The following is a 21,128-nucleotide window of genomic DNA, read 5'->3' on the forward strand; positions in this document are numbered from 1 at the left end:
CTACTAGTCAGAAGATCAGCCCTGGGATTTCTTTGGAAGGAATGATGCTAAAGCTGAAACTCCAGTACTTTGGCCACCTCATGCGAAGAGTTGACTCATTGGAAAAGACTCTGATGCTGGGAGGGACTGGGGGCAGGAGGAAAAGGGGACGACAGAAGATGAGATGGCTGGATGGCATCACCAACTCAATGGACACTCACCGACTCAATGGACACTCACTAAGTGAACTCTGGGAGTTAGTGATGGACAGGGAGGCCTGGCGTGCTGCGATTCATGGGGTCGCAAAGAGTCGGACACGACTGAGCGACTGATCTGATCTGATCTGAGTCAAACATCTAAGCACCTACTATATACACTCCTGTGCTATAGAGGTGGGAATTCATAACTTTGATTTTTGAATTAAGATCTATGAAATGTAAAGAAGTTCATTCTTAAATTATGCAATAATAGCCTTTCTATTTTGAGAAAACAGACATTATAACAGTCTGTAAAGTCTGATCTGTTGGTATATGATCAGGCCACTCAAGATGACAGTTCTCTTGCTCTCTTATACAACTTCTGCTCAACCAGCCCATGGTTCACTTACACCCTACTCACATGACTATCCAATCCTCTTAATTATAGGGTTTAATCAATAACTGCCTAGGAAATGGCAACCCACTCCAGTGTTATTGCCTGCAGAATCCCAGGGACAGGGGCGCCTGGTGGGCTGACGTCTATGGGGTCACACAGAGTCGGACACGACTGAAGTGACTTAGCAGCAGCAGCAGCCTACATTCTTGCCCCAGCTTATGGTTACCCTGATGACTGATGAGCCAACCTGAAGCCAATTCCCCCTATAAATGGTTACCCTACCTCCACCTCGATTGTGAAGACTACTACTGTGCCCTGGCTGCTGTGTGCTATCTATGATGGAGTGTTGCTCCAGGACTTTCAGACTTGTAAGATTCCCTAAGTACTAAACTGTTGTTGTTTCTTTCACTGGCTCCTGGCTTTCCTTTGTCTCTCAGGTGGGCAACTACAGGGTTTGCAAGCCTGTGGGTGTAGCCCAACAGTTGTCAAACGTGTTCAAGGAAATAGCAATTACGTAAGCAAAATCCTTTAGTTCATCTGCTTATTTAATTACGCAAAATCTACTTAATCTTAAAATGAGGGGTACTAGGAACCCATCTGCTTTCTTAGTATTTTTGTAAAAAAAGAAAGGGTTATGGGTAGATTAAGACTTCAATCTTCAGCCCTCGTTTTGGATCTGCATCTTACATGTCAAATAAAGGGAAAGCTTTGTGGAATTTTTTGGTATTCATTATTGTATTTTCAGGAATATAATAAGTTGTAAAACATTTGCTAGTGAAAGGTCACCCAGGGAAATGTTAATACCTTATCTGTGTTTCAGCTTCTGACATGGCGGCGGAACAAGGGCAGATTCTTGTGATAGCCACCGCAGCAGTGGGAGGATTCACTCTTCTCGTCATTCTTACTCTCTTCTTCTTAATAACTGGCAGGTAACTGAATTATACCAGAATATTTCCAGGATTTGTGGAGAGCCATTCTTCTCATACACTGTGTGTTCAAGGGCTTTTAAGCTTAAAGAACTGTACCTGTGAGAAAAATAAGTCAGGGCAGATTCCACTCTTGACAAGTGCACCTTTACGTGGCAACAGGTCCCTGAACCTGAAGGCAACTGAAGACCTGAGAAAAACACTTTGAAAACAATGAATGATAAAATCCTATTCAATAAGTGACTTCTGAGTTTTTCCTTTACTGCAATCAAATTATATCATTAAATGGATTTTGCTTGGGGAAAAAAGTAGTTCAACAGAGAAACTGAACAATTTATTTAAACGTGCTGTATAAACTTAATAGTATAGAAAAATTTTTATTCATTGAATACTGAACATATTGATATTAGAATTGCATTAATTTGGTTATGTAATCAAGTGAAAATATTTTCCTGTGGAAGTGCAATATGGATGAGAATTTTAAATGACAATAAATTTAATGTAGCAAAAGACCTAGACTTGAATCCCAACCAGCTGGTCAAAGTGCTTCTTCCACCTAAACCTTAGATTTATATTTTTACACAGTTTGTTATGACAAAGCATCACTCTTACAGCTGATAGTGTCTCAGACTTCATTTAAACAGCAGTGTCACATTTATCATCAGTTTTAAAGAATGCTTCTAAATTCATTATGGAAGTTCACTCAAATTATATTTTATTTATAGTTATTCAATATGTAGCATAATTAGTTCAATTTTAAGTTATATTTTATGTATTTGTAGAATATGAGTTAAAGGCCTTATTGCCACAGAGTATTTAAGCAAATGATTTAAATACACACGTAGAAAAGTATTTCCTTAAACGATCAGAAAATACTGCCTTAATACATAAATATGACAAACTTAAAAGAAGACCTGACAGTCATTATAGGCTAAATAAGATTGGCCTAGTAAACCTGAGAGATAGGCACGGCTGTTATATTTATTTAGGATTTCTGAAACAGAATTTGAATACCATTTTAAAAAAAGATTTAATAATGACAAAAATTGAAAGTTGAAAATAATTTAGTACAGTTTCCATGTTTGCCAATTTATATGACATCAGAAACTTCCTTAACTTTCTATATTAAAAAAAAAAAGTTCAGTTACATAAGATAAAAAATTTATTCTGAAGCATGACTTAAGCACTTTGCTACAGAAGCATTCACTGGAAATTATTCTATGAAAATTTTAAGACATTTGAATAAATATGCAATTTGTCATAGGATCTGAAGCCAAATTCACATTGAAAGATTGGATTGTGCACCACAGGTGTATTCTGTTTAACCATTTGGAATTAGCAGTTTGATGAACTGTCAGGTAATATGGATGTTGATGAATTTTTCATGTTAAAGAAGTCATAGGAGATAAGTTCCTGCCTCCATTCTTCAGGACATGATTTTTCTGAGACAGAAAACAGAACACACTTTTACCACTTCCAATTTAAAAAAAAAAAAAAGAAACACACTGTTCACCACTGAAACTGGAATACAGTTGTCTAAATTTCTGAGTTTCTGAATCAAGAACAATGTTTCCATTGTGACTTTTAAAGCTATTCACCAACTATAGCTGTTAGAGGCCATATAAGGAAAGACATGATTGTCACTGCTTGTTATTAAATATTTTCTAGACCTCCCATCATTTGGATCAATCAATGTACTTGAGAGTATTTTATTTTTCTCTGGAGCTAATATTGATATAGTAAAAAGAAACTTCTATGGAGTATTTTCTATAAAGATGTTCTTAAAAGCCATCTTTATGATAAGAATTTTTGCCTATGAGTGAGGAGTATTTTAATTGATATTGGTTCTTATCCAGCATAATTCCTAAATAAGGTTCTCTTTACCTCTTATAAAGGTGTCAATGGTACATAAAGGCCAAAATGAAGTCAGAAGAGAAGAGAAGAAAGGACTTACAGAATGGGCATTGTAAGTAGTTCAGTGACTTTCTTCCATGGTTTTTAAGAGTTCATTTTAAACATGTATCCATGAGTTGAGAAAGCCAAAGAAATTCAGTTCCAATCTTTCAGCACTGAGACTTTTCATCTGGTTTCTAGGTTTTCTAGTGAAAATTGCACCTGCTTCTCATTATATGATATTACCTTTTTCCTAATTATGCTTGCTGGGAAACACAACTGAATAAGCTAAAAATATAAGATGACTGATTATATCTAGTTATTTACCACTCACAATGGCTCCAAAACATTAGTTGGTTTTATTTAGTGGATCATTAGCTATAGAAATAGTAAGGGATTCTTGTTGCTTCTTGTAGGCACTGTCATTTAACATACAACAAATCAATTTAAAATTCATTAACACTAGAAAATCAGCTCTTTAACTCTTAGAATATGTATGAAATCCTTGAGCTGACAACAAGGTTATAGTCATTTGAAGGATCTCTTCTGAAGTAAGCTATAATTACCACTATAGTTGGTTTTATAATTGCCACCACCACCACCCCCCACCCCAACGCCCACCTCCACCTCCAAATTGCAAACTACTTTGTCAAGGCAGTTTCTCTGTCATGAGACACTGAATTGACAAGAAAGGGATGTTCTCTAATTAATCATAGTATAGAGATAACATGTGAAGCAAGTTGTTTAACTATTTAAACTCATCTTCTATTTCAAATTGAGCTGAAGTAATAAGGGACTTTTCAACCCATATTACCCTTCAGAGAATGGAAAGGATTTAAGTGAGAAAATTATAAACTAGAGGGTTCCTTTAGGGCTCGTGTCTAAGATTCACATGACTTCTCTGAGCAGGGGCTGAGGACCAGCTGCCATCAAAGTTTTCACCCTTACCCACCTATGTTCAGACTCAGAAGGTCCAGAGTAGGGCTAAGGGATAAGCATTTTTAACAAACTCTCCTATGTGGTTTTTTCACACAAAGAGTTTGAGGATCACTGCCCCGGCAGGGAAGGGAGAACTGAGACAGCTGATAACAGTCATGGGATGAGCCAAAAATAACGTAGACAGATGCAGAAACCTGGATCTAGGCACTTGGTCCAGTGACTTAAAGTGAGTAACCTCAAGATTCACTGCAGGACATTCACTACTGAACTGCAGAAGAAAAAGTTTTCACCTGTTTTCCAACTAGTAGCTTAGTATAAACTGAACCAGATGGTCCCAGCAATAAGCAATGAAAATAACCTGAGGAAGCCAAGAAGATAGAAGAAATATAACAAATAAATGTTTAAGAAGACACAAATAAGTAGTAACAAGATATTCAAAATTGGAACTAAGTTTGGGGGTTTTGCTATACTACATATATTGTGTATTCAAGAAAAAAAAGTGATACTAACCACTCAGTTTATTCTGTAGATATGTATATCACTTTAAATTATTAAATGGTTGAATTGGTAAAACTATGCATAAGTTAATAAATGGCATGTGTTATCTGTGCATAAAGTAATGTTATCAACATGACCATATGGATCTAATCATCTGGTAGTAGCCACTGGATTTGAACTTAGAGTACTCAGTCTGAAATCACAACTCCTATGAAGTTACAAAAATGTCATTAAGAGTATGAACCAGAAGTACAAATTATCTGCTCTCATTTTCTCCAATCTAAAGTCAAATTCTTGAGTTTGAGAAGTCAAAAAAAGCATAGCGTTTTAGAATCAGTCAAGTCTATCTAGAAATATGCTTTACTGGTACGATTTTGGGAAGTGCTGATCTTCTCATTGGTGCTTATCTAGCACTAGAAGTCAGGAGGCAAAAAGTAATGAAAGAACAGGCACGGAAAAACTCATGAAGCAAATTACTGCTGATGAGCTTTTCACCACCTTCTCTAAACTCATTTTATCACCTTTTGTTTGCTTTTGAGTTTTTCTTGCAAGAACATGTTTCTAAGACCTGGGCAATGCTTAACTCAGGGTGTTGTATGACTTTCAAAATCTAAGAAGCAAAAAAACTGAGGATAATTTATATGCAATAATTATCAGTTCAGTTCAGTTGCTTAGTCGTGTCTGACTCTTTGTGACCCCATGAACTGCAGCATGCCAGGCCTCCCTGTCCATCACCAACTCACAGAGTCCACCCAAACCCATGTCCATCGAGTCGGTGATGCCATCCAACCATCTCATCCTCTGTCATCCCCTTCTTTTCCTGCCTTCAATCTTTCCCAGCATCAGGGTCTTTTTAAATGAGTCAGCTCTTCACATCAGGTGGCCGAAGTATTGGAGTTTCAGCTTCAACATCAGTCCTTCCAATGAATACCCAGGACTGATCTCCTTTAGGATGGACTAGTTGGATCTCCTTGCAGTCCAATAAATATAACACTGATCTTTTAACCCCTACTAATCTGTATTCAGTAAAGGTTGACTGTGTGATCATTGCCTATAAAACCATAGCTAAGGAAATGTGTAAAGATGTACTCTAAGAAATGATCACCTGTCATATAGGGACTATCTAAAGTGGAAAGCAGAAACTAGTGAGCAAAGCAGAGAAATATCTACTGGAGTCTGTGACTTCACATAGAAGTTTCAAATTAATATGTACCCAGACTTCCAAGTTTTCCAGCCAGCCCTATCTATCTTCCTAACTGCCCATGGGCTGTGAGTACCCTCACACCCACCATAGAAAGAGGAGTACCTATACAGTGAGTGACTGGATTTGGGCCTTTGATTCTTATCCCTTCCTCTAGAATGGAAAGAGGATCCTTTCCAGGAAAATGTGCAATTTTGCCATAGAAGCAACTACCAGATCACAGAAAAGATCTATGATCCATAGTGTAGTGATCCTCTCTGTTGCTGTGCCATGGAGTCTGTGTTTTATTGCCTAAGAGTTTCTGAAAGGGGAGAGGCCACTAAAATAGGACATGAGTTCAGGAAAACCTACGGACATAGAGTAAAAAAGTCCAGGAAGAACTGATAGTTTAGTTCAGATGCTCAGTCATGTCTGACTCTTTGTGACCCCATGGACTGAAGCACACCAGGCTTCCCTGTCTATCACCAACTCCTGGAGCCTGCTCAAACTCATGTCCATTGAGTCAGTGATGCCATCCAACTATCTCATCCTCTGTTGTCCCCTTCTCCTCCTGCCTTCAGTCTTTCCCAGCATCAGGGTCTTTTCTAGTGAGTCAGTCCTTCGCATCAGGTGGCCCAAGTATTGGAGCTTCAGCTTCAGCATCAGTCCTTCCAAGAATATTCAGGGCTGATTTCCTTTAGGATGGACTGGTTTGATCTCCTTGCAGTCCAATGGACTCTCAAGAGTCCTCTCCAAAACCACAATTCCTTAGGAAGGACTCTAAGGGGCATGTTTGACTGGGGAGAAAGTTCATGCTTTGTTTCTCCCATGTCTAGAGTTACATTAAAAGTAAAATATATGGGTGCTAGTGGCTAAGTGCAGCACTTTCACAGCATCATCTTCCAGGATATGAAATAGCTCAACTGGAATTCTATCACCTCCACTAGCTTTGTTCCTAGTGATGCTTCCTAATGCCCACTTAACTTCACATTCGAGGATGTCTGGCTCTACGTGAGCGATAACACCATCCTGATTATCTGGGTCATGAAGATCTTTTTTGTACAGTTCTGTGTATTGTTGCCACCTCTTCTTAATATCTTCTGCTTCTGTTAAGTCCATACATTTCTGTCCTTTATTGAGCCCATCTTTGCATGAACTGTTCCCTTTGTATCTCTAATTTTCTTGAAGAGATTTCTAGTCTTTCACATTCTATAGTTTTCCTCTATTTTTTTCCCCTGGTCACTGATTTCTTATCTCTCCTTGCTATTCTTTGGAACTCTGCGTTCAAATGGGTATATCTTTGCCAGGGTCCAGCCCCGGCTGATCCAGGGAGTTCGAAGCGGGGACGGCGTCGGCGAGGATCAGGATACAATAGCTTCAATTAGATATTAATTAGAGATATAAAGAGTAATAGAATGAGGATAGCTCAGTAGGAAAATTCAGTGGAGAAAAGAGGCTGAGTAGCTTGGTTTACGCGGGAGACCAATAAAACTTCAAGACAAGAAGCTTGCACCACTTACGTAGGCCGCAGGCGTCCTTCCGTTCTCCCGAAGGAGAGGAGACACTGAGGCCTCCCTGGTCGGATCTTAGAAGCCCAGGCAAAATTAGTAAGCATGGCAGGTTCCGCGCTCCAGATGGAGACTCAGCCAGAGTGTAAGAGAGAGAGCAACATGGGGAGACCAGTATTTTGAGAAACTGATTCCAATTCTTTATTTTCCATGGTCTACTTTTATACACTGAGATGTTATGCAAAAGTCACGCGGGGTCAGCAGTCCTGACTTTTATCAAAGTCAGGTGCTTCATACAAATGTATACAGAGGTCTTAGGGATGTTACATCATTTTCTGGCCAGGGGGCCTGCTGACAATTTATGACCCTCTCCTTGTGACAGCGGTCAGTCAACCAGGACACTTATTTCTCCAGGGGTGATTATTCTTAAAACAGACGCCACCCAAATAAAGTTACATTCCTATAGGGTGAGGGTATAGTGGGTTTTAGTTAAGGAAAGAATTTACTTAGCCTAAGGTCTAATGTGATTTATACCAAAGGTTAATACTTATTTCTTCTATATATTCATTAATATGTGTAAGGGCAGGGGATGTGGAGACTTAGCAGTAAACATTGGCTCAACAAATGAAAAACCCTTCACCAATACAATTTCTAATCAGCCCATTATACTTATGCTAATGGTTTTCTAACTTTTCTAAGGAACCTGTTTTTAGAAGGTTTAAAGCATCTCGTGCCTCTCACGGTTGGGAGGCTGTGAGCAATCACATGTGGCCGGACAAGCCTGTCAGGCAGGCTAGAGAACCTTCAGAGGAGTTTGTAGGTTAAAACACTCTTGTCACACCCAGGAGTTTTTATTAACTGGAGCTCTAAGTTAACTCCTTCTCCGAAAGAGGTGGTGGGGGACAGCCCCCCGTAAAGTCAGAGGTGTAGGTGAGAGCATGAAGTAGTAAAGTAGGCAGGCTCTGGTTATGGGGGTAGATGCTCAAGGATTTCCAGGGGGACTCCTGAGGCTCGATCCCGCCTTTGCGTATGTCAAGCCTCCTTCCTCATGACCTTTGCCACAGGCGGAGTGCCTCATGCCGGCCCCCAACATATCTTTCCTTTCTCCTTTGCTTTTGGCTTCTCTTCTTTTCACAGCTATTTGTAGGCCTCCTCAGACAGCCATTTTGCATTTCTTTTTCTTGGGAATACTCTTGCTGTCTATCTCCTGTACAATGTCACAAACCTTGTCCATAGTTCATCAACCACTCTGTTGATCAGATCTAGTCCCTTAAATCTATTTATCACTTCCACTGTATGGACTGGAAAAGGTCAGTTTTCATTCCAATCCCAAAGAAAAGCAATGCCAAAGAATGCTTAAACTACCACACAATTGCATTCATCTTACATGCTAGTAAAGTAATGCTCAAAATTCTCCAAGCTAGGCTCAGCAATACGTGAACCGTGAACTTCCAGATGTTCAAGCTGGTTTTAGAAAAGGCAGAGGAACCAGAGATCAAATTGCCAACAACTTCTGGATCATCAAAAAATCAAGAGAATTCCAGAAAAACATCTACTTCTGCTTTGTTGACTATGCCAAAACCTTTGACTGTGTAGATCACAATAAACTGTGGAAAATTCTGAAAGAGATGGGAATACCAGACTACCTGACCTGCCTCTTGAGAAATATGTATGCAGGTCAGGAAGCAACAGTTAGAAGTGGACATGGAACAACAGACTGGTTCCAAATAGGAAAAGGAGTATGTCAAGGCTGTATATTGTCACCCTGCTTATTTAACTTCTATGCAGAGTACATCATGAGGAACACTGGGCTGGAGAAAGCACAAGCTGGAATCAAGATTGCCGGGAGAAATATCAATAACCTCAGATATGCAGATGACACCACCCTTATGACAGAAAGTGAAAAGGAACTAAAAAGCCTCTTATGAAAGTGAAAGAGGAGAGTGAAAATGTTGGCTTAAGCTCAACATTCAGAAAACTAAGATCATGGCATCTGGTCCCATCACTTCATGGCAAATAGATGGGGAAAAAGTGAAAACAGTGGCTGACTTTTTTTTTTTGGTTGAGGGGGGGCACTCCAAAATCACTGCAGATGGTGATTGCAGCCATAAAATTAAAAGATGTTTGCTCCTTGGAAGGAAAGTTGTGACCAACCTAGACAGCATATTAAAAAGCAGAGATGTTACTTTGCCAAAAAAGGTCCATCTAGTCAAGGCTATGGTTTTTCCAGTAGTCATGTATGGATATGAGAGTTGGACTATAAAGGAAGCTGAGGGCTGAAGAATTGATGCTTTTGAACTGGTGTTGGAGAAGACTCTTGAGATTCCCTTGGACTGCAAGGAGATCTAACCAGTCCATCCTAAAGGAGATCAGTCCTGGGTGTTCATTGGAAGGACTGATGTTTAAAGCTGAAATTCCAATACTTTGGCCACCAGATGTGAAGAGCTGAATCATTTTAAAGACCCTGATGTTGGGAAAGATTGAAGACAGGAGGAGAAGGGGACGAAAGAGGATCAGATGGCTGGATGGCATCACCGACTCATTGGACATGAGTTTGAGTAAACTCCGGGAGTTGGTGATAGACAGGGAGGCCTGGCGTGCTGCAGTCCATGGGGTTGCGAAGAGTTGGACACAACTGAGCAACTGAACTGAACTGAGTGGCCAAGTGAGCCAATTAACCTTTTTATAGAAATATAATAAAAATGTGTCTTATGGAATTTGTCAGCTCACTCTCTTTGAAACCACCAGATCATTTTATATCAACAGTATACAAATAAAATTTTGATTCCAAGTATCTATTGGGTGGCATGGGGCAGCACAAAATTATAAAAGATAATAATTATAAAAGATAATTGAATTTATTAATAATAATGCCTAACAACTTGATTAAAATTTGGGCAGAGGAACAGAATAGACATTTTTACAAAGAAGGCATGCAGATGGGTATTTGACACATGGAGAGATGTTCAACATCACTAATCATAAGGAAATAAAAATCAAACCCACAATGAAGTATCACCTCATACATGTCAGAATATTTATTATCAAAAAGACAACAAAGAATAAGTGTGGGCAAGGTATAGAGAAGAGGAAAGTCTCATGTACTATGGGCAGGAGGGTGAACTGGTGCAGACACTATGGAAAACAGTATGGAGGTGCCTCAAAAAATTAGAAATATCATACAATCCAACAATTCCAATTCTGGATATTTTTCTGAAGAAAACAAAAACACTAAATTGAAAAATGTGTGCACTCTTGGGCTCAAAGCAGTATTATTTACAATAACTATCATTTGGAAGCAGCCTAAGTGTCGTCTTTATTCACCCATCCATAGGTGAGTGAATAAAGAAGATGTGATATTATGTATAATGTAATACTACTTGGCTGTAAAGAAGAATAAAATCTTGCCTTTTGTGACAAAATGAATAGATGTAGGGCGTATTATATGAAGTAAAATAGAGCAGACAGAAAGACCATATGATTTCATTTATATGTGAAATCTAAAAAACAAAACAAATGGACTAGCATAACAAAACAGAAACAAGCTCATAAATACAGAAAACAAATGAGTGATTGACAGACAGGAAGAGAATGAGGGGATGAGTGAAATAAGTGAGGGAGATTAAAGAGATACAAACTTCCAGTTATTAAATAAATCATGGGTATGTAATATACAGTACAGGCACAGTAGTCCATACAATTTTAATAACTTTGTGGGGTGGCAGATGGTAATTCAACTTATTGTTGTGATCATTTTATAATGTATAAAAATATTGTATCACTATATTGTACACCTGAAACTAACATAATATTGTGAGTCATTTATACTTCAATTTAAAAAAAGAATGACTACTTTAGTATGTCACCTCTCATTTTAACTATTCACAGGATGTGTGATTTGCTAGAATACTCTTAAACTAATTCAGTCTTTTATTCTGTTGCAGTACGCTTCCCAGGAATTAAAACTTACATAGATCCAGATACATATGAAGACCCATCCCTAGCAATCCATGAATTTGCAAAGGAGATTGATCCGTCAAGAATACGCATTGAGAGAGTCATTGGGGCAGGTAAACTGCAAGTCTACACTTTTGAAATTATGATTCCTTGATGGTTTTTTTTTTTTTTAAACTTTACATAATTGTATTAGTTTTGCCAAATATCAAAATGAATCCGCCACAGGTATACATGTGTTCCCCATCCTGAACCCTCCTCCCTCCTCCCTCCCCATACCATCCCTCTGGGTCGTCCCAGTACAATAGCCCCAAGCATCCAGTATCCTGCATCGAACCTGGACTGGCATCTCGTTTCATACATGATATTTTACATGTTTCAATGCCATTCTCCCAAATCTTCCTACCCTCTCCCTCTCCCACAGAGTCCATAAGACTGTTCTATACATCAGTGTCTCTTTTGCTGTCTCGTACACAGGTTATTGTTACCATCTTTCTAAATTCCATATATATGCGTTAGTATACTGTATTGATGTTTTTCCTTCTGGCTTACTTCACTCTGCATAATAGCTCCAGTTTCATCCACCTCATTAGAACTGATTCAAATGTATTCTTTTTAATGGCTGAGTAATACTCCATTGTGTATATGTACCACCGCTTTCTTATCCATTCGTCTGCTGATGGACATCTAGGTTGCTTCCATGTCCTGGCTATTATAAACAGAGCTGCGATGAACACTGGGGTACACGTGTCTCTTTCCCTTCTGGTTTCCTCAGTGTGTATGCCCAGCAGTGGGATTGCTGGATCATAAGGCAGTTCTATTTCCAGTTTTTTAAGGAATCTCCACACTGTTCTCCATAGTGGCTGTACTAGTTTGCATTCCCGCCAACAGTGTAAGAGGGTTCCCTTTTCTCCACACCCTCTCCAGCATTTATTATTTGTAGACTTTTGGATCGCAGCCATTCTGACTGGTGTGAAATGGTACCTCATAGTGGTTTTGATTTGCATTTCTCTGATAATAAGTGATGTTGAGCATCTTTTCATGTGTTTGTTAGCCATCTGTATGTCTTCTTTGGAGAAATGTCTATTTAGTTCTTTGGCCCATTTTTTTATTGGGTCATTTATTTTTCTGGAGTTGAGCTGTAGGAGTTGCTTGTATATTTTTGAGATTAGTTGTTTGTCAGTTGCTTCATTTGCTATTATTTTCTCCCATTCTGAAGGCTGTCTTTTCACCTTGCTAATAGTTTCCTTTGATGTGCAGAAGCTTTTAAGGTTAATTAGGTCTCATTTTTTATTTTTGCTTTTATTTCCAATATTCTGGGAGGTGGGTCATAGAGGATCCTGCTGTGATGTATGTCAGAGAGTGTTTTGCCTATGTTCTCATGACATGATCCTCTACATAGAAAACCCTAAAGACTCCACCAGAAAATTACTAGAACTAATCAATGACTATAGTAAAGTTGCAGGATATAAAATCAACACACAGAAATCCCTTGCATTCCTATACGCTAATAATGAGAAAACAGAAAGAGAAATTAAGGAAACAATTCCATTCACCATTGCAAAGGAAAGAATAAAATACTTAGGAATATATCTACCTAAAGAAACTAAAGACCTATATATAGAAAACTATAAAACACTGGTGAAAGAAATCAAAGAGGACACTAATAGATGGAGAAATATACCATGTTCATGTATTGGAAGAATCAATGTAGTGAAAATGAGTATACTACCCAAAGCAATTTATAGATTCAATGCAATCCCTATCAAGCTACCAACAGTATTCTTCACAGAGCTAGAACAAATAATTTCACAATTTGTATGGAAATACAAAAAACCTCGAATAGCCAAAGCGATCTTGAGAAAGAAGAATGGAACTGGAGGAATCAACCTACCTGACTTCAGGCTCTACTACAAAGCCACAGTTATCAAGACAGTATGGTACTGGCACAAAGATAGAAATATAGATCAATGGAACAAAATAGAAAGCCCAGAGATAAATCCATGCATATATGGACACCTTATCTTTGACAAAGGAGGCAAGAATATACAATGGATTAAAGACAATCTCTTTAACAAGTGGTGCTGGGAAATCTGGTCAACCACTTGTAAAAGAATGAAACTAGAACACTTTCTAACACCATACACAAAAATAAACTCAAAATGGATTAAAGATCTAAATGTAAGGCCAGAAACTATAAAACTCCTAGAGGAGAACATAGGCAAAACACTCCTTGATGGTTTTGTAACTGGTTTATCAACATAATATTTTAAATCTTAGCAGTTTCAGTCAGTGAAAAAAAATTTAATGCAAAGTAAAATTATCTTGTATATATGATGTTATTGTTTTAAAAAGTATTGCAAGTTTCCAAATTAAGTTTCCAAACAATGAGAAAATTCACAAACATTTTTAACATCCTGTTAGAGGAATTTATTTTGTAAATGCAACTTCAGGAGGTTTTTCATAGGTTATTGTACTTATTCCCCAGCATCTACAGACACATACTATAATTAGTATTTGCAGTGACGACCTTGAGGTTCTGCAAGATCCAGAAGTGTTCTGAGACTCACTGAGTATAAAATTTGGTTCAATATAGTTTTATATCCCTTTAATGCAAACTAATGATTGTCCCTATGTAGAATATTCAAATGCTCAGAACACTATATTATTCAGTTATTCTAGATAAATACAAATTTATTATGAATCAGCCCTGAAGAATTTCTTTTGTACGTTTGGGGTAGAGGCCAAGCCAATATAACAAAGAGACCTCAGAATAAACACGTGTTCCTCTCTCAAGTCGTTGCTCAAAGGACAAGATGAATAATCTGTGCTGTCAGAGAAGCTGTCATTCAGGAGGTCTTGAAGGGACCAGAGTGCCTCCTACTTTTTGCTCTGCCTTCCCATAGCATGTTTTCCTCCTCTGAATGGTAAAGGCTGATCACCAGCACAGCTACCTTCTGATCTCTGAGAAGGAAAAGAAAGGGGTTTGGGCTCTTTCGCTTTGCCTTTAGGAAAATTAGCTTTGTCTTTAAGGTAATAACCTGGAAATAGCAAATAGGAATCAATAGTCCAAATACAATCACATGGATACACCTAAAAGCAAGAGAGTTTGGAAATATAATCTCTGACTGGGCAGCCATGCATGCAGCTAAAAGGGGGAGCTAAAAGAGAAAGACTGGATCCTAAAGGAGGATGTCAGTCTCCTCTAGGTGTTAGGTATCTGTGTAATCCTTTAGAGAGAGCAGAACATCTCATTCCAGCTGGCTGTTGTGTCCTTGCAAAGAGCAAAAGGCTTTCTTTATTTCAAAACTCTTCTTCACCAGAAGGACTGGCTACATAATTTGCAGGGACCAGAGCAAACAACAAATGTAGTTATTGTTGTTCAGTTACGCAGTTGCGTTTGACTCTCTGCAACCCCATGGACTGCAGCACTCCAGGCTTCCCTGCCCCAACAAATGTAGAGTTCTTTGTTAAAAACACTATTAAGAATTTCAAGACAGTGACAACAGAGCATTCAACGAACAGCAGGACCCTTCTAAACTCAAAGTTCTGGCTGACTCCACCCAAGAAGATGACTGTTGCCCAGATACACAGAGAGATAGCACTGTATTGAGAACTCCAGGAATATTTGAAGACAGCCCTTTCTTATGTCATTCACTCTCATTGCCTCATGGGCCATATCTCCTCCAAGGCCTGTTCTCACTATGAAAGCTGACACAAGGGTCCTATACACTTAAATCTTAATGCTTTATAGCCATTGCGGCTGTCTTATCAGAAAGATTAAGAACCTGGAATGGAACCAGATTCTCTATTCTCTTCTGCCCAACATAAAGTGTATCAATAGGCATTAAAGGCATAATTGAAAAGAGTGACTGATTATACCCATCTAGTTTTGGAGTTCATTTCCTTAAGACAGCAGAGAAATAGAAAAAAAAAAAAAAAAAAAGGAGGTTGAGTGATTCCATTAAACCCTATATTTGGCTTGCTTCCTCTGGCCTCTGAGAAAAAGTTGTATGACCTTTTATTTGGTATTATTCCATACTCATGGGGATTCAGGAGAATTATTTCTTATAAGCTTTTGTGCATAGATTAAGCAACCAATGTCTGAAATCATAATGTTGAAAGATAAGCATCAAGTATCTGAGGTGTAAACTGTCAACTAAAAAAAAAGCACAATTTAGAAACTGTGAATTGAGTTCATTCATCGTCTTGTTAAGAAATGTAGCCTGGAAGACAGCCTCTCAAAAGCTCTGAGAAACTGTTATGAAAAAGTAAAGGGGGATTTGACAAATGGGGTACCTGCAACCAGGCCCACATGTCCTATCTCCCTAGAAGGTAGCTGCCAGTCATTAGGCACAGTTATCTTAGTTAATGGTTTTAGTGCTTTTCTAAGTTTAGGAAGATACAAGAATCCAGGTTCATAAAAAATTTCTCCAAAAAATTAACTCTCTGAAGTCTTGTTCTGCTCGTTTTCCCAGAGCATGGAGTGCCTCATTCCTTATTTCCACCCTGAAATCCTTTTAGGGCATATTAAAGGTCAGTGGCTGCAGTGGCTTATGACTCAATCCTCGTAGAGCCAGATGGCTAGTGCAGGTGACATTCTTTAGTTTGCAAAACAGATACGTTCAGTTTTTCTTTATTGTTTGGGTTTTAACCAAAATATACTTTTATCCTATAAAAATATGACAGATACTGCCAAAGCAAGCAATAACTGTTAAAGAGACTATTTTAATGTCATGATCTCCCTAACCTGTCTGAACTCTACAAGTCACAATGGGATTCTTTCCATTTGGCAAAGAAAGAAGTATAGATATATAGAGTTAACATCGGTGTCTCTTATATTTATTCATCTTCAACTATTTCAGCTTTCAAACAATATGCTAAGTGATCTTTTACTGTCTATCTTCAGAAGAATCATAAAAGTAAAAACTCTGTATGAGAAAAAGCTGTAGTATTATAACTTTCCTCTTTGTGCCCCTGGCCTGTACTATTCTACTGTTGGTTAACTTCCTTAAGTCACATTCCTAAAACGGTTTACTTGGGAAAGTCTAATGAATATGTGGGCACTTCCCACAGCAGCAGTATAGAAAAAGCCTGCAATGCATGAGACCCCAGTTTGATTCCTGGGTCAGGAAGATCCACTGGAGAAGGGATAGGCTACCCACTCCAGTATTCTTGGGCTTCCCTGGTGGCTCAGCTGGTAAAGAATCTGCCTGCAATGTGGGAGACCTGGGTTCAATCCCTGGTTTGGGAAGATCCCTTGGAGAAGGGAAAGGCTACCCACTCCAGTATTCTGCCCTGGAGAATTCCATGGACTGTATAGAACATGGGGTTGCAAAGAGTTGGACACAACTGAGTGACTTTCATCATCATAGTCAATCTAAGGAATTAATAATTTTCTAACATTTGTGACATTGTAAGGGAGGAAAAGTTTTCCCCTATCCTTCTAGGGTCTTTGGCTGGTCTGTTAATTAAATTGGCATAAGATGGGTTAATAGGAGAAAACAAATCTAATTGTGTACTACAAAAACCCCACAGAGGATAATGAGAGGCTCCCCCTGACAGGCAGGCAACTGAAGCTTGTATGCCATTTTGAGCTAAGAAGAAGAGGGTGGGGTCTGGGGTTTCAAAGGAAGGAAGACTACTCACAGAGGATAGAAAGAGCAGACATTCAGTAAGCAAACATTTGCCAAGCCTTACAGAGATGATGGGTTACAGAGGAATTTGATCTTTAGGCCCTGCCTCCACCCCCCTGCAAGTTTAGGCAACTAACCCTTAGTCTTTGTAGTTATCTTTGTGTTAGCTCTCTTCTGGACCAGGCCCTCCATCTAAGTGGGCTGAGACAGTTAAGGGAATGGTATAAAGATCTCCTTCAGTCTGTTGGGCCTTGATTATCTTCAGTTCAAAATACTCCATATTACCAGAGTGGCACATCCTGGGACGACCTGCCCTGAACCTCAGGAATGTAATTGCACAACTTGTTACTTGCCCAATGTTTTACTGTCAATACTTTCCTCTGGTTGTTTCATATTCTTTATTTTTTCCCCACCTATTTGTTTCTTCTCAGATTCCATTTCCTCCTCATCTGTGTGCGTTAGGTATCCCTATTCCCCTCAGAAGAGTAAATTAAGTGACTGAAGGGGAAATGTAGATTCTGTAGAGAGGGGAGTGTTGTGGGGAGGATGGGAAAGAGGTGAGATATCAGATTTTGGCAATTGTCAGGTGAAAGATGTTAATATCAGGTCCCATGAAGCCACTGAGAGTAGCAGTGAGAAGGATACATCACAAGTCATTGCTGAGGAAAAATCTCCATGTTTTTTGGCAAAGATATAGTTAAGAATGCATTGCAGGTTTCTAGTTGGGAGAAACTATGTATTATCATTAAAAATGAAAGTGAAGTTGCTCAGTCCTGTCCCACTCTTTGCGACCCCATGGACTATAGTCTACCAGGCTCCTCCATCCATTGGATTTCCCAGGCAAGAATACTGGAGCAGATTGTGATTTCCTTCTCCAGCGGATCTTTCTGACCCAGGGATCAAACTGGGGTCTCCCGCATTGAAGGCAGACTCTTTACTGTCTGAACCTCCAGGGAAGCCCATGTATAATCATTAAGTATTTCTTAAATGTGTTATTAAAAAATGAACCCCAAAATAGTCACATTAAAATTTTAAGAAAGAAAAGAGTGTGGAAAATAATACCACACCTAACCCATGACATTTCTTAACAAGTCTACTGAAAAATGTTTATTACATGACTAATATCTACTTATACAAAGGCACTATGCTAATTAGTTTATTCATATTAAGTCACTGTGCTTATCAAAAACATGTATTCACCCTGACGTTCACAACCTTTGTCCTGGGTTTTCAACTTTATAACCCTTCAAATACTATGGGACAGATTTTAGAAAATTTAATTTATCCTATTTCTAGGCTGTACATATTGCTATGCATATATTCTTAAAAAAATGGTTTTCCTGTCAGTGTAAATTTTACTATTTTTAAAAATATGTTTTCTAGAACACTTTTTTTATATCACTATTATATTTAATAGTGGCAGCTTATCTTTGTTCATCAATACAGGCCTGAATTTCCATGAAAATGCACATTTCCATTTAAATGAAGTGAGGAGCTCTGTTGCATAGGAGACTATCAAGATCATCTATCTCCTCTGACTTTCTGCATCATAAAATGAAATACTGTGGGCAGAGGACTGTAAAACAGAAATTCCCAAGTTAAAAGCTCCAAGTCAGATTAGGGTAGAATCATTATTTTACACATATCTTGAGAGATAATGAGAAAACTAGTAATCAAAATTTTAATCGTGAGCTGAAAAAGGTCATTGAAAGGCTATTCCTTTTTCAGGGCAGTACTGAACCTAAACCATTCTATGAAACACTTGCAGAGTATCTATAATTTTGAAACATTATTTCACTGAAAAAAATCATTCTTATGTCTCTAAGTCCATAGGGCACCCTTCTTATATTTGACTTTCCCTCTTTCCCTAGTCTCAATGGAAATGTACAATCTCTCTCTTTCCCTCTTTCCCTAGTCTCAGTGGAAATGCATAATCTCTCCCTGTCATTCATATCCTATCCCTTTATCTATACAAAACTCATTACTGCCTCCACTATCAGCTTTCTCTTCTGGCTTACTGTCACCATATTTTTTCTTTTCCTTGAAAAGTCAGGAAGTTTTAACTGTTGGTTTCTCAGCAATCATCTACAGGTAAAAAAGAAAGTCAAAAGGACAAAAAAAAAGGATATAAAAAGTGAGTGTCAAATCAGTGAATTTTTAAATCCAAATATATTGTCATTCCTATTTGAGCTCATAGTCACACATAATAATATGCAAGGCACACTGCTTACTGTATATGCCTTTCTTAATTCCTCTGGCATTCCCCAGCCAGCCGCCTCACTAACCAAAAATCTATTATTTTTAGATTAAAACTCATAAATTTTAAATTCTCTCATCCCCTTTTCTGTTTTTGTTCCTCTTCTACAGCCATAGTACATCTTTTATAATGAGAAATGTAGGCAGTATGCCAGCTTTGGTTTCACAATTCACTTTTTGCAAAAAGGAACTTGAATTTATGGCTCATTTCCTCTATATTTAGATGAGATGATCTTATCAGATACAGATTTTCTCCTTTTCTTTCAACTTAAAGAATTTGTGAGAGAGGTCAGATTCATTTTCCTATTTATTCTTGGAAACTCCTTTGCCCAACCAGTAGACTGAAAGTAGGATCGTCAACAGATTCTGGCAAGACTTTTGTGCCTTTTACTTAATAATTTCATAGTTTTCTAAACCAAATAATGAAATGAAAGATGGGCTTTACACTTTGGGGACAAAAAATTAAACCAGTCAATCTAAGAAATAAATGGAAAATTTTATTTGAGCCAAATATTAGGATTTTAACCTGGGACAAGCATCTCAGAAAACGCTGAAAATTATTCTACCTGTTAGAACTCAAGGCACAGTTATATAAGCTTTTTGAGGGCTGTACATCAAATTACATATTATTGACTTTTTGTATAATCTAGATCTAAGCAACATCATGGTCGGTCATGTGACTCCTTACAAGCTGAAGAAGAAATGTTATTTTTTAAAGGGTTGTCTTGTTTGTGCTAGGAGAATGTCCCTGTTAATGGTTGAACTGGTATTTCTGCCCATGGGGGTGGGCGGGTCTGGTTGATAATGCAAAAACACAATACCCAGTGGTGGGAGAGAGGAGGTCAAAAAGGGCAGAAAAGAATTTTTGTTTAAAATTTTCTTGTTTTGCCATAATATTTTATTATGGCAATTATAAATATTTTATTTTATTTTATTATGGACTTTATTCTACAACCCATTCTCCCTAAACAGTATGATATGAATAAAAAAGACAGACTGATGTCAGGCAGATACAGGCTTAAATCTCAGCTTTGCTGCTAATTCATTCAGTGACCTTCTGAAGTTTACTGATCCTCAGAAATTTGCTTTCTTCCTCTACAAAATGTCATAATAATAATAGCTGTCTTGCAGAATTAGTGTAAGGATTAGAGATAACACATATGGAGGATCTGTCATACTATAGATATTCAATAAAAGGGTGGAAACATGAATATTAAGTAAAAAAAGATATAATTTTTATATTCAATTGATAAGGATAAGAAGAATGACACTCTGTGCCCAACTCTCTAAATATTTTATGATATAAATATCTGCTCATGAAAAATTCAGAATCCAATGCTTTAGGTACCTGGAATGATAGCCATGATATTTGGCGTTTGTTTAAAATTAGTAATTAAAAATAAACTTCATTTTTGTTAGTACAGTAAGAACTTTGCCCAAATCAACAAATGATTTTATTTTTTTCTTTTTAAAGAACTCAAAATTTAATTTTTCCTACCTCTCGTGAGGCTATAATTATTATATATATGTTTATTTTTTATTTAAACCAAATAGGCCATAAGAAGAAATGAATTTAACAAAAGAAATTTATTTTAATATATTAATGTAAAATCATTGTAAATTAGTCATTAATTTATTCTTCACACATCTAAGAGCTTAGGTTGATTATCAGTGTTAAACAGCTTTAAGGTAATTTTATTTTACTTATATTTCAACACTAGATCTTATTTTGGGGGCCATTTAGTGTACATGTGCTGTTTTACAT

At 37.8% G+C, this 21,128-nt stretch overlaps 1 protein-coding gene across 4 annotated transcripts in view; it reads left to right on the forward strand.

The window, feature by feature from the left end:
* Positions 1–21,128, forward strand: part of EPHA6 (EPH receptor A6) — a 1,027,581-nt gene that overhangs the window by 711,899 nt on the left and 294,554 nt on the right. For all 4 annotated transcript variants that reach the window (XM_070786786.1, XM_070786808.1, XM_070786797.1 and 1 more), the window contains 3 exons: positions 1,394–1,502; positions 3,395–3,465; positions 11,462–11,587. In XM_070786786.1, coding sequence (XP_070642887.1) covers positions 1,394–1,502; positions 3,395–3,465; positions 11,462–11,587 — 306 coding nt within the window. The remainder of the gene's footprint in view (positions 1–1,393; positions 1,503–3,394; positions 3,466–11,461; positions 11,588–21,128) is intronic.

The sequence above is a fragment of the Bos indicus genome, chromosome 1 (assembly GCF_029378745.1).
Source record: "Bos indicus isolate NIAB-ARS_2022 breed Sahiwal x Tharparkar chromosome 1, NIAB-ARS_B.indTharparkar_mat_pri_1.0, whole genome shotgun sequence".
NCBI classification, from domain to species: domain Eukaryota; kingdom Metazoa; phylum Chordata; class Mammalia; order Artiodactyla; family Bovidae; genus Bos; species Bos indicus.